General features: G+C 61.8%; 1 protein-coding gene across 1 annotated transcript in view; it reads right to left on the reverse strand.

Moving 5' to 3' along the window:
- Nucleotides 1-13848, reverse strand: part of PER2 (period circadian regulator 2) — a 38885-nt gene that overhangs the window by 7219 nt on the left and 17818 nt on the right. The window contains exons 7-18 of the mRNA XM_036255058.1: nucleotides 12444-12495; nucleotides 11520-11662; nucleotides 9473-9551; nucleotides 7261-7367; nucleotides 6608-6761; nucleotides 6316-6421; nucleotides 5425-5550; nucleotides 4471-4555; nucleotides 3270-3429; nucleotides 3058-3182; nucleotides 2372-2536; nucleotides 1030-1281 (exon numbers count right to left, since the gene is read on the reverse strand). Coding sequence (XP_036110951.1) covers nucleotides 1030-1281; nucleotides 2372-2536; nucleotides 3058-3182; nucleotides 3270-3429; nucleotides 4471-4555; nucleotides 5425-5550; nucleotides 6316-6421; nucleotides 6608-6761; nucleotides 7261-7367; nucleotides 9473-9551; nucleotides 11520-11662; nucleotides 12444-12495 — 1554 coding nt within the window. The remainder of the gene's footprint in view (nucleotides 1-1029; nucleotides 1282-2371; nucleotides 2537-3057; nucleotides 3183-3269; nucleotides 3430-4470; nucleotides 4556-5424; nucleotides 5551-6315; nucleotides 6422-6607; nucleotides 6762-7260; nucleotides 7368-9472; nucleotides 9552-11519; nucleotides 11663-12443; nucleotides 12496-13848) is intronic.

Below are 13848 nucleotides of genomic sequence, written 5' to 3' on the forward strand. Positions count from 1 at the left end.
GCAGTAACGCTGGGTCTGGGGAAGAAGAAGAAAAGGAAGAGCGGAAAAGACATCTGTATGGAGGGCATCGGCCTCTCTCAACTCGCAGATATTCACTTCCCTGTGCTGCCCTGAGAGCCGGAGAGCCAGGCCCTGTGCTGCGTGTCTCCTGGGCTTGCACCTCTGCCCTGGGCCAGGCCCTGGGAGCCAGGGAAACGGTGGCATCTCTGATCGGCCCAGCCCCGTCCATGGGGCCTGGGAAGGTGGCTGGGGGTCAGGAGCCAGGCCCCTGGACCAGAAAAGGGGTGAAGAAGCTGGTCTATTCTCCCCCATCCCTGCCCTCCAGCCAGCCGGTGGGGATCAGCCTAAAGGACGGCTTCCTGCAGCCGCAGCCTCTGTCTGGCTGTGGAGGCTGAGGCCCAGCCCCCAGCCCGGCCAGGAGGGTGCATCCACTCTCTGCCCCGGCTCCCTCTCCCGCAGGGGCCGTGCCCCTCCTTGGGGTGAGTTGGCTGTGGCAGGCCGGGGTTCCCGAGAGCCCTCTGGGTGGGCAGACGGGGGTCCCTGCCCGTCAGTCGCCCAGGCAGGAGCCATCTGAGGAGGGGCTGCAGCGGCCCCGCCGCCATCCACCGCCATCCACCGGGGCTGTCACCCTGCTCAAGCTCTGTTCCCCGGGGACGGGACGACGCCCTCAGGAGCAGCCCACACAAACAGAGCGTCCCCAGAAAGCCCCCAGCTCTTCCAGCCCCAGCGTCCTGGACTGGGGCTCGCACTTTGAGAGCTGCTCTGGCTCAGCAGCTAGAGCCGGCCCTCGGACCAGAGTCTCGGGATCGACTCCCGGTAAAGGGCATGTTCCTTGGCTGTAGGTTCAATCCCCCAGCTCGTGTGGGAGGCGACCAATCAATGTCTCTCTCACATCAATGTCCCCCCCCACCCCCACTCTATCTAAGAACCAATGGAAAAACACCCTGGGTGAGGATGACAGCAGAGGAAGCTCTGTGGGCTCAGCCGTGGGGAAGCGTCTGAACGCAGCACCCGCAGGCGTCCACCCACCTGTTCCGCCTGGCCGCCCCCGGGGCCGCTCCCGGAACAGGAGGCGGCAGCGAGACTGCAGGGCGCCGCGCCTCGGCTCCTTGAGCTTCAGCAGGAAGCTCTGCTCCTCCTTCTGGGTGTGGGCGGCCAGCACCTCCTTGGTGAGGCCCAGCCTCCTGAAGGGCTCCTGGTCCTGGCCGAGGCCACAGGGCAGCGCGGGGCCCACGAGGCAGTCCAGGGACTCGGCCCCGCTCGCAGGGTCTTCCGCCGTCTCTGTGAGAGAAACGCAGACCTCCCATCTGCAAGGGCCCCATCTTTAGAACAGACAAGCCCCACAGATCACTGCCCTGAGAGACACTACGCGACACCCCATCTGGAGGTGAAGTCATGACCACCTGTCGCCCCTGAGGGAGTTCACAGTAAAGGGCAGCCAGCAGTGATGCAGACCCACGCCCCAGGCTCCGGGGCCAGCCTCTGCCGGGGGTACCCCTGGTGTCATCAGCTCTCAGAGCACCACACACTGCATCTGCTGGGCGCCGTCCTGGTTCAGGACCAAGGGCGTGACAGCCGGGATCAGTGGAACTGGGGCAGACAGGACGGGGCAGGTGGATGCATGGAGGTCCTGGAAGGGGCTCTGGACACCCACTCTGACGTGTCTCTTTCCCTCGTCACTCCCTCTTCCAGGCAGAACAAACTCAGGACTGTACTGAGAGAGGTTCTGGAGAACACGGAGATGCCACCCTTGGCTGTACTGTTGTTCAGACCCGTAGTGGCTCCTTCCTGCCTTCAAACAGGGAATCAGGGACCCTGAAGGGAAGGGTGAGGCCCGGCAGGGGAAGCAGGGTGCAGGACCCAAGGCCCAGGTTCCTGGGGTCCCTGCTCAGCCCTGGGAGGCCCCACCTGTATTCACGCCTGAGCAGACAACTGCCAGCAGGTGGCGCCAGAGCACAGCAGGAATCAGGACTGGGTGGGTCCCGTGTCTGGGCTTCCCAGACCCTTATGGGGCTGTGTGGGTTCTTCTGCACTTATGTAAACTTAAAAGGAAAACTTAAGATGGCAGTCAAAACTTCTGTTTTTTCTTTTTAAATCCTCACCTGAGGATATTTTCCCATTAACTTTTTTAGAGAGAGTGGGAGGGAGAGAAGCATCAATGTGAGACACATCGACTGGTTGCCTCCTGCATGACCCTGATTGGTGCCAGGGATGGAACCCACAACTGAGGTACACGCCCTTGACCAAGACTCGAACCCATGACTCTTTGGTCTGAGGGCCGGCACTCTAACCGCTGAGCACAGCAGCCAGGGCTCACTTCTGTCTGTGAGCTCCGATCGCTCCCAGCACCACGCAGGAGCCGACCGCGTACCTGGCTCGGGCTGCGGCTTCTTGTCGCCCACGTGCACAATGGTGCTGCTGTAGCTGCACTGGCTGGTGAGGGACACCACGCTCTCCGCCTTGCCGGGCAGCGTCAGCGAGGCCAGGCGCGCGTGGATGTCAGCACGCGTGCTCCCTCCAGAGGGCACCGCTGCCTCTGTGAGAGTCAAGGGGAGAGAACACAAACATGCAACAAGCAAATGGATCAGAAGCAGCACTGTCTGCTGGGTCCGATGCCCAAGTGACCGCACAGTCTGCACACGCCTGGCATGGGAGACTGTCCTCAGGTGTTCATCCCCAGGGGACGTGACGTGGAGAGAGGACATTCTGAAATGGGACTAATCCCACTCTCAAGTCCTGGCTTGTCTGAAACGGGCAGGTGGCAGGACAGCTCAGAGGGCTCGGGTCAGGGGCCTCTGCTGGGAGCCCAGCCCCTGGCAGGCTGTGGGGAGGGGCCACCCGAACCCGGGTCTCTCTGGACCGCAGGCCGACGCACTAACTGCTGAGCCAAACTGGCCAGGGCACTCTGGTCATTTTAAAAAGAGCCTACACCCACATCCTGTGTCACCGAAGCCACTCAGAACTCCCACGGGAGGGAAGAAGGGGGCTCCAGGCTCTCCAATGATGCCCGACCTCAACCTCTGAGTGACCACCCATTTCACAGCCCGAACACAATACCTGCAGGAGGTGGCCTGGGGCTGCCTGTGGCCTTCCGCTTGTCGCTGGCCTTCTGCACAGAGGCGCTCACGGGGAATTCGCACTTCCTCTTCAGGGTGGCGGCCTCGCTGCAGCTCTCCAGGTACCTGTGAGGAGGATCGCACGCGGCTCACGTGATGAGGCCCACGCCCAGAGCGGCGAGCACCGCGTGGGGAGGTGGGTGGCTTCCGGACCTGATGACACTGTCCAGGCAGCTGATCTGCTGGTAGGAGCCGACCGGCTGGTTCCTGCAGGCCAGCTCCTCCGGAAAGGTGGCTGCGGGCGGGCTGGCGCCGGAGCTGTCCCCTGCCGCCTGGACGGCTGTCACCTGCATGGGGGAACCACTTCGCGTTTCTGAAAGAATGGCAAAGTTGCTTTCCGTTAATTCTTGTTTTCCTAAGAATACACTCTCTGTGTTTCTACTTCAAGATAAGGCTGGGGGCTCAGAACATGGGCCACAGACACCGAAACCCGGAGTCAGCCTGACATTCAGGCAGCCCTGCTGGGCAGGGGCCACTGTGCCGTCTGAGGACGGAGCCCGCAGGGTGTTGTTGACCGGGTCCGGGCTCAGTGGCACTTGGTTTGGGCTGTCCCAAGGGTCAGGGACTCAGCAGTGGCAGAGGCCAGTTCTTTTTGAACACCTAGAACTTTGGGGCCAATAGGATCCCAGGTGCTTTACGGTCAATCAGCATGTCCGCCTCCTGGAAGGTGCCTTCTTTTCGCACATGACCGCCCCTGGCAGCAGCAATGCCGGCGCCTCCAGGGCAGCCTGCCGTGGACACTCCTGCTCCTGCCGCACCACACGCACTGCACCGTTCCCTGGGGCCTCAAGGGCAGAGTGGGGCCTGCTCATTGGTTCGTCGCCATCGCCCAGCACAAAGGCAGAAGGAAGTGCGCGACTATGTGTCCCGTGGGCCAAGGATCCTGCCAGGAGAGCTCTGGCCCCAGGTGCCCTACAGGGGCTTCTTGGAAGAGGCGCAGCCTGAGCACAAAGGATGAGTGAGAGCCCCGCAGGGGCAGATGCCGGGGCAAGCGTGTGTGCCTGAGCAGGAGCCCACGCGTGGCGTGTGAAGTCCTGACGTGGGGGGGGCTGGCAGACCCATGCTGGTGGGCCCTGGTGAGAAGGTGGCCCAGGAGCAAAGCCACTTCGGACAGGGTTGGATCTGGGTGTTTGCAGGACAGCTGGGCATGGGCCCTGGCCGGAGCATGTGTGCACGCTCGGGTTGGTGTGAGCACATGGCCACGGCCACTCTGCAGGCGAAGGTCCCGCTGCGGGCTGGACGGGCGGGGGTTGTGCACACGTTTAAAAGGTAAATTCCCCACCACCCACACTCAGATGAAGGCAGAAAACCAGGCCACGTTCGTACTAAGGAAATGGCGAGTAATGTTTCTTACCTGTAGCAGACTTTTTCTTCTGTTCTTCAGATTCATCAGAATAATGACTTTCGGTTTTGATCTTGTTGCCATTTTTAGAAGTTTCCTTGAAGAAAAACAAAACGAACACTGTATTCTCCATCGGAGACCAGCCAGTCCTTCAGCCCCACTGCGGAGGGAGAGGGCAGAGTGACCCCGCCAGGAGGAGGCTCTGGGCGAGGGTCCGAGGCGCAGCAGAGCGGACAGACCCTGCGACTCAGAATCAGGAGCAGGTGCGCGGCAGGCGGACGCTCTCCCTTCTCCCTGCAGTGGGCCAGCCCTCTGGCCGGACCGCCCTGCTTTAAAGCCCTCATCCAAGATTTTAACTGGTTTTAGCTGCTTCAACTTTTTGTTTTTTGACCCTCACCCGAGGATATGTTTTTTTTATTTTTTATCCTCACCCGAGGACATTTTTCCATTTTTTGTTCAGGTAGAGTGGGAGGGAGAGAGAGAGAGAAACATCGATGTGAAAGGGACACATCGAGTGGCTGCCACCCGCACGACCGACCAGGGCCGGGGACAAACTGCAACCGAGGTACATGCCCTTAGCGGGAACCGAACCCAGGTCTCTCAGGACCACAGGCCGACGCTCTAACCGCTGAGCCAAACCGGCCAGGGCCGAGGATATGTTTTTATTGATTTTAGAAAGAGGAAGGGAGAGGGAGAGAGAGAAACACTGGCGTGAGCAAGATCTCACGTTGCTGGTTGCCTCCCGCATGCACCGCGATCAGGGACCGAGCCCCGGCTTTCGGTGTCTGGGGTGGCCTCCAGGACCAGCTGCTTCGACTACTGAGAGGTGATACAGCAAGTCCCCGTGAGCAGTTTGTAGAGCAGCCAGAGGCAGCCGAGACTCGAACCAGCGAGCGCTGTCTGAACATGGCTGGTGACGCCCCCCTGCCCACAGACAGGTCCCCAGGGGCAGGGACAGGGACCTACGGCTCTCCTCCGGCGGGCGTCCTCGTGGCCATTGCTGTCGCTGGAGGAGGTCTGGCTCATGAGGTGTTCGTGGGACCCATTGCTGCCCAGGCTCCCGTAGCCGCTGGAGCCGCTGTGGGGGACGGGCTGGGGAGAGAGCAGACAGGAGGCCTGGCACAGGGCTGGGGAGGCACAGCTGGCATGTGGGTTGGTCCTTCGGAAGGACCCTGGGCCACTGGGCAAGGACGAGTGGTGCTGATTGTGTACCAGAGCCAGGCTGCAGTGGGCCCTCAGCCTCCACCCGCAGCACAGGTCCCCGATCCCAATCCCTGGGGAGACCCCACTAAGAGGGGCTTCATTCAACCTCCCCCTCTGCTCACACGGGGCCATTCTGTCAAGGGCATTTAGAAAATGGCACACTAGCTTCGCCACAGTTGGCTGACCAGGGGGCAGGGAGCTGCTCAGCCACGGGGTCACCGTGCTCATGGTGGATTTTCTCCAGTATCACGTCCCCAAGAACGGGGGTATGTGTCCTCAGTCCCTCCCGGGGCCAGAGCAGCATCCTGGATTGCAGTGACCCCGTCTCCATGTGGGAAGGCACACATGGGGTCAGTACCCAGGACTTGGGGGCTGAGCTGGGGACAGGGGTGTGGGTCCATCATCCTTTAGCGTGAGCCCAGAGCAGCAGGTGGGAGACAGACACATCAGGAGTGCAAAGCTGGGGCTGCCCCAAACTGGGCAAGCAGCAGGTGTGCCCGACAGCTGGGCGGGCAGACTGCCCACACCACCCACACAGTGGGAGAGGGCACAGGCACCAGGGTGCAGGGCAGAGGCGTTGGGAGGATGGGACCGGGGCTCGGGCAGCGTTCAGCCTGCCTCCACGGTGCGGGCGGTCAGCAGGTGGGCACCCACCTGCAGCAGCAGCCGGTGGATCTGCTCCGTGAGCTCCTGAATGCTGGGGTGCAGGGCCTGCTCCTCTGCGCATGGCGGTGTGAACACGTCCTCATTCAGAGGGCCCCTGCACGACATTCACATGTCAGCGGGGCGGCGCTGCTCACCCCTGCAGGCCGCTTCCTCCTGCAGCCCAGGCTGCAGCCTGCCTGCTCAGCACCCCTCCGCCCCTCACAGCTCTGTGAACAAGGGCCTCGTGCTGGGGGCAGGAGCCAGGCCCCACGGGAGTGGCCAGGGCCCTGGGGGCACTCACACTCGGACTCTGTGTCGCCCGATGATGAAGGAGATCTTCCTGCTCCAGGGGTTGATGAAGCTGGACCAGCTGGTGTCCAGTGTGACATACTCCCCATTCTGGGTGCGGAACCGAAGGGGCGAGTAGTCGAAGGGTTGCCCTCCGGACTGCATGACTAGGAGAGAAAGCAGGCTCAGCTCGCAGGAGAGGAGAGAGAGCCGGGTTGCCTTGAGTCTGCAGCTCCCTGGGAACTTAAGGGGCCAACGCCTGTTCTACGCTGCGGCTCAGCCGCTTGGCTTTCAACCACAATGAATGGTTGCTCCGGCGGCATCGCCGTGCTCAGGACACACAGCTCCGTAGCTCGTGTCTGTGAGGCCTGGCGGGGGTGCACGTGTCGGCTGCGACTCGGCCTGGCCACTACCTCCCCACCGCAGCACAGCCTGTGCCCCTCCTCCCACCTGCCTGGGATGCCAACAGGAAGAACGAGATGTCACTCAGGCCACGAGCCACAAAGAAACCCACTGGCAGTGCCAGGACTTGGGCAGGAGGTGGGCACCCATCAGCTGCACAACACAAGCCGTCTGAACCGCTGCTGCTGGGTGCTGACCTCGGGAGACGCCCATGCACAGACCAGCTTCTGTCAAAGCCTTTAGGGTTTATGAGAAGGGACCTACTCTTCTTGTGGATGGCGAACATCAGGGGCCTGTCGCTGGGGTGAAGCTGCAGGAGCACGGGGGTCTCGATCAGGTCCTGAGGCAGGTAGCCCAGGAGGGGGACGGCTCTGCAAGGCAAGCACACACAAGGTCACTGCTACAGCTGGGCTTGGGGACACACCCCACAGTGCAGCCTCCAGACAGGGCAGCAGACCAGCTCCCAAACCGTCCATCCACCCACAGGGAAAGAGACAAAGTCTTTCAATCAATTCATCAGGAAAAGATGACGGCATCCCCACTGGTCTGTAACACAAACCAGGCCCTGCGAGGTCCTGCCCGTCGTAAGCTGAGTGCTTGACTCTGTGCCCTATTTCCTGAGGGAGTCCATCGTGAGGATGGTCTTCGTTTTCTTCTCTGAAGATCTCTTTCTTTTCTACTTCAGCTGTCTGGTCAGATGCGCCTGCCCTGGACTTCTCTGAAGCAGGTTCTCCTGCACCTTGACGCCGTCTGCTCACCTTTCCAGCTCAGGCGGTTTTCCTGCCGTCATCTCAGCCACCGTGTCTGCCCCACTTACTACTGCTGGGGGACCCGCCCTCTGTGCCCACTGGTCTTCTCGGAGGAGCTGTTAGTTTTCTGAGAAATGTTTTATGTCAAAATCCCCAGAGTTGCCCTGGCCAGTTTGGCTCAGCGGTCAGAGCGTCGGCCCGAGGACCAATGAGTCGCAGGTTCGATTCTGGCCAAGGGCACGTACCTCGTTTGTGATTCGTACCCGGCCCTGGTTGGGGTCGTGCGGGAGGCAGCCACTCGATGTTTCTCTCCCTCTCTCTCCCTCCCGCTCTATCTAAACAAAAATGGACAAATGTCCTCGGGTGAAGATAAAAAAAAAATCCCCAGAGTCCTGCCTTGCTGTGTCCTGCCCCCCTCCGAGCTGCACCCCAGCCTTCTCCTCGGGCCAGCGCTCTTGCATCCACACAGATGTTTTCGAAACTCTCCTGCGTGTGGAAGGACATTCTCCTTCGGGTCTCAGAGGGAGGCCTCCCCGCTCCCGTGGTGTGGAACTCTCCCGGGCCTGTGTTTTCCTTTGGCCGGATGTACAGAATGTTCCTGGCGTCCTCCCAGCTCCAGGCCTGGCCAGGAGGGAGGCGGGGGAGAGGAGGAGGAGGAAGGGGAAGAGGAGGGCAGAGGGGCAGCCTTGCTAAGGAAGGCTGTGCAGCCGCGTGCACCTGCTCACCGACCCTCCTGCCCATGAGAGTAGACTCCTGTGTGCAGACAAGAGTTCTTAGATTTTTGGAGAAATAAACATTTTCCCAGGGTTGCCTCACAGATGCAGCTCCCAGGCCCTGCCCTCCAGGATCCTGGTTGGGCTGGACAGTGGGGCCCAGGAACCTTCCCCCTGAAGCCTTCTGGGCCATCCTACCACAGGTGGGCAGCGGCATGCACCTGAGCAGCCTGCAGCTGGGGCTGCTGGTCCCTGGCAGGCAGTGGGGAGGACCCGACCCCGATCCCGTGGGTGGAAGCGACCTCGGCCAGTTCAGAGAGCTCAGCGTGCTAACGCTTCTCAGTCCACTTCCCCTGCGTCTTCTGAGCAGACTTCTCCCGGACCACTGCCGGCAGCCTGGAACATCGTCTGCCTTCGTGCGTCTGTGGGAGGAGCTGGGGGGCACGCCAGGCCCTGGCCCCACGCCAGTGAACCCAGAACCCAGAAGGCATCAGCGCTCCCTGCAGCTGCAGCATCCTGGCTGGACGCCAGGAATGGGCTCTGGGCAGAGGGTGCAGGGGCCTTGCAGGCTGGCAGGCCACTTGTGCTGGGACCCGGCCCACGGCGTGTGCAGCTCACCCCAGGTGCAGTGCCCCACTCGCACCGGTGCTCCTCCATGTCCCATTCGGAAACGAGCTAAACACAGGCTCAGCTAGAGAGGCTGCCAGCCCCCGACCACCACCCACAGCCCGCAGGAGGCGCTCGCACAGCTGCTCGGCTGCCGCGTTGCCTGCAGCTCCTCTAGTGCTGTGTGGGCCACCGCTCGCGATGCGCGGGCTCAGCTTCACCCCGACAGCCTCAGTGGCAGCGCCACGGACGCTCACCAAGCTCCCCTTAGCCATGAAGTCCCACCAAGGGGACGCAAGACACTAATGTCTGGCGAGGAAGCCCGCAGGCTTGAGGACGCAGCACGGTCCTGAGGCCAGCGTGAGCACAAAGCATGCGTGGGCAGTGGGACGGCGCCAGGGGGCTTACCTTTCGTCCACGTCCTGGAACAAACAATTGGGTGTATGTGTGGTCGTAAAAATTCTCTTTTCTGGAGGAATTCTAGGAGCTGAAAGAACAGAAGTTTGCTCAAATGCCTGATTCTGAGAAACGCACACGTTCTGTTGTTACATGGCAACTACTAGAAAACCGCGTGCCTCCGAGTGGTGGGCTGAACGCGGGCCCCGCCAGCTGCCCGGCCTCTCCCTGGGCAGTCCCGTCCCGAAGCCGGGATGGCCGCTCACAGTGACGGGCTGAACGCGGGCCCCGCCAGCTGCCCGGCCTCTCCCTGGGCAGTCCCGTCCCGAAGCCGGGATGGCCGCTCACAGTGACGGGCTGCACGTGGGCCCCGCCAGCTGCCCGGCCTCTCCCTGGGCAGTCCCGTCCCGAAGCCGGGATGGCCGCTCACAGTGACGGGCTGAACGCGGGCCCCGCCAGCTGCCCGGCCTCTCCCTGGGCAGTCCCCGTCCCGAAGCCGGGATGGCCGCTCACAGTGACGGGCTGAACGCGGGCCCCGCCAGCTGCCCGGCCTCTCCCTGGGCAGTCCCGTCCCGAAGCCGGGATGGCCGCTCACAGTGACGGGCTGAACGCGGGCCCCGCCAGCTGCCCGGCCTCTCCCTGGGCAGTCCCGTCCCGAAGCCAGGATGGCCGCTCACAGTGACGGGCTGAACGCGGGCCCCGCCAGCTGCCCGGCCTCTCCCTGGGCAGTCCCTGTCCCGAAGCCCCGACCGCTTACAGAACCGCGTGCTACGTGCAGGCTCTGCAGACACCCCTGTTGCAGGGGCCATTTTCCCAGTTTTAAGATCCAACAAAATGAGCTGAAAAAATTCTTTTTTAAAAATGAGTGAAGAGTCCCGGCTGGTTTGGCTCAGCAGTTAGAGCATCGGCCCACAGACCGAAGGGTTGAGGGTTCAATTCCCGGTCAAGGGCATGTACCTGGGTTGCAGGTTTGATCCCTGGCCCTGGAGGGGGTCATGAGGGAGGTAACCAATCGATGTGTCTCTCTCACATCGATGTTTCTCTCTCTCCCCCTCCCACTCTATCTAAAAATTAATGGGTAAATATCCTCAGGTGAGGATTAACCAAAAAAAAAAAAAAAAAAGAAAGAATGAAAAGGAAGAGTGAAGAATATGGATTGAAAATTGTCAGCAAACGTCACTATGTTGGGACTTCAGTTTCTAAGGTTGGCAAAGGTAATTTGTATAAAGGAAGTCATATATCCAGAACTTTCCTCAACTTCCAAATTCAGGGACAAGCCCGGCCGGTGTGGCTCAGTGGTTGAGCGTCAACCCTGCACCAGGAGGTTGCCAGTTTAATTCCCAGTCAGGGCACATGCCCAGGTTGTGGGCCCGATCCCCAGTGTGGGGCATGCAGGAGGCGGCCAGTCAGTGTTCTCTCTCATTGATGTTTCTATCTCTCTTTCTTCCTTCCTCTCTCGCTAAACTCAATAAAGAAAAAATACTAAAAAAAAGCAACCCTAACCAAATCAATGGACAAAACATTCAAAATTCCAAATGTTTCGTTCTCGCAGGAGACTGAGCATTTGGGGAATCCGCTGCTGAGATCTCAGTGACCTTTCAGGTCTACGGGACATCTGAATGCTCGATGTGCAGGAGCCACTGAATGTCTGGGAGAAAGCCACACCTGACACATTCCTACCGTTCAGGAAAATGTTCTGCTAGAGAGGCATCATCAGCCACCGGGAAGGTCATACCCACGATGAAACAGGACGGGGCCCGAGGCCTGGGCGAGCTCAAGGGTGGGAGGGCGGGCCCAGACCGGTCAGGGCTGTTCTCACTGCATGGGCAGGAGGCAGCGGCTGGAGAAGGGGCACCCACGGTCACAGTGACGGCCTGGACATGGGCGAGAGATGTCAGCACACAGACCCTCGCACTATGTGGGGAGGTGGCGGCAGGCTCCGGGAGGGCCATGGGGGCTGCCCAGGCCTGGGGAGCTGGGCTGGAGTCCACCTCACAGACGTCCTGTCTGACTCGGGGAGTGACCGAGGGGCCCGGGGTCCGGGGCGGCCGGCCGTTACCTTCGTAGCCGGAGTGCACCCTCTCGGCCAGCAGCACGCAGCACAGCTGGCTCTCGGCGCCCTGCTGCTCCCGCACCTTGACCAGGTAAGGTGTCATGCGGAACGGGTGGTAGCGGACCTCGTTCTCGGCGTTCTTCCCGACACTGGGGAGGAGGGCGCCATCAGAGGGCAGAGCCATGACAGAGGACCGTCCCTCCCGTCGGCTCCCCGCCCGCAGCTGGCCGTCAGCTCAGCAATCCCTTCATCTGTTGTGCAGATGCCCCTCCTCCCCGTTGAGCAGAGCTGGACAGGCTGGGCCCACCCCTGGCTCCTCTGTCCCCTCCGATTTCTGGTGACATTACAGGGTAAGTCACAGTCACCAGCCCTGAGCAGTGAGAGATCTTTTGAGCCTAACAGTTTGCATTTTAACTGGGGAAAGGGAGGCCGCTCCAACAGTGGGGTCCCCGTCCAGCTTCTGAGGGCACCGCTGTCTGGCCAGGGGTCACTCCTGACACTGAGCGGGGTGCTCAGCCAGCAGCTGTTTCAGGCTAAGGCCCTGGGAGGGCTCCGGGCTCTCCCGGGGAGACGGCACTCCTGAACCAAAGGCTGCACGTACTTTCGGGCTCCTCGGGGTCCCTATGATACGAGCCTTCCCAGGGGAGGCCCTGGCCCGTTCCCAGGCTGCGCGGGCTGACCGGCTCGGTGAAGACTCAAGCCTGAGCGCATTTACAGTGCAGCTCTGACCAGCGTCTCCACCCGCTGTTCAGGGTCACGAGCGCTGTGTGGCCCCTGGCCCCGGAGACCAGGTGCAGGGAGGCTCGGGCCCTGCCCGCTTCAAGGGAGCAGGGGTTGGGGGAGTCCCTGGGCCTCCTCCACTCCCCACGAGATGCTCAGGGTGCAATGGTTGGGCCATTTCAGCTTCAGGGAAGCCAGTAGCCGGCTCACCTGACACGGCAGAAGAACGATTTCTCCTCCATGTACTCCGGAGAGAACGAATCTGAAAGAAGAAGCCCAAAGTCACCCTCCAAGGACACAGTGGAGTATGGACAGTGCTCCCCTAGTGCTGTGTCCCCTGGACTGAGGACAGCAGCGGTCGGGCGGGGCTGCGACACACACCTGCCCGAGCACACAGCGAGGCCCGGCGAGCCTGCCCAGCTCTGAGCGAGCGAAACGGCCCTCGTGAGTGTGGCACGTGCCAGAGTCCACGCCCGGAGGCTGACCTTTGGGAACGGCAGAGATGCCGCCGCAGACACGCCAGCTAGCGGTGGGACTCGGCAGGCGCACCGGCGTGCAGCACTTCCGCGCAGGGAGCGTGCACACGGCGACCGCCCTGTCCAGTCTGACAGGAACGGCACACGGCACTCCGAAGCTGACACAACCCTTCTGCTGAAGCACTAGCTCACTTAACAGTTGGAGACACATCTAGTGCAAACATGAGGTCACCTGCGACCTCGTCACAGCTGAGGGAAGCGTTTCCGCAGCGAGAAGCCTGGGAAAGGATCGTAGATGCGGGTCTTTCATGTGTCCTCGGCGCCACAGGAGGGAGGGAGGAGGCAGCCCCAGTCAGGGAGATGGCGTGCACGTGGGGGTGAGAGCGTGGTCTCCCCCAGTCAGGGAGATGGCGTGCGTGTGGAGGTGAGAGCGTGGTCTCCCCCAGTCAGGGAGATGGCGTGCGTGTGGAGGTGAGAACGTGGTCTCCCCCAGCGCCCCGGCACAGCCGGTCCCCGCTGAGTCCCCTCTGCGCAGACCCCGCACTGCCGAGTCCTCAGTGCCCAGCGAGCTCTGGTGATGTGACTGGACAGCCCTCAGGTGACATTTTGGGAACAAGTGGATTCTCGACCTCTGAAGCCAAGAGCGAGTGTCCGTGTGTTTGAGCCAACCCGACAAACTGCCCTGGGCCAGGACGTGTGGCAGGAAGTGCCGCTGCCCAGTGGCGCTGGTGGCAGGGTTGAGGCCGTGTGACAGGGGCAGAGAAGCTGGCCCAGGAGCCAAGGACAGAACAGGGGCAGTTGTGGGCTGCTCCTGGCCAGTTGATGACTGCGCTCAAGCCTGCCCAGGACGCCCGGCGCCCTCCGTCTCCTGTCCCTCTCTCCGGGCTCCTCCGCGCTCCTGCTCCGTGGCCCCAGCTCCAGCAGCCAGGGCCCAGTGAGGGCGATGCTCGTCTGGGTGCAGCTGGGCACACGCCGCAGGCCTTCCCCTGCCACACAGGCCGTTCGCTGGCCACCTGCTCACTGACGGCGTGGAGGGGCTGCGGGGAAGGCCTGAGCTGGACGGGACCCACCCTCCTCTCGTCCCTTCTGCCAAGACCCTGAGCCATGTTTCTGCTGAGTGTTGTTGGGTTGTCCAGACT

The sequence above is a fragment of the Molossus molossus genome, unplaced genomic scaffold, assembly GCF_014108415.1.
Source record: "Molossus molossus isolate mMolMol1 unplaced genomic scaffold, mMolMol1.p scaffold_m16_p_11, whole genome shotgun sequence".
NCBI classification, from domain to species: domain Eukaryota; kingdom Metazoa; phylum Chordata; class Mammalia; order Chiroptera; family Molossidae; genus Molossus; species Molossus molossus.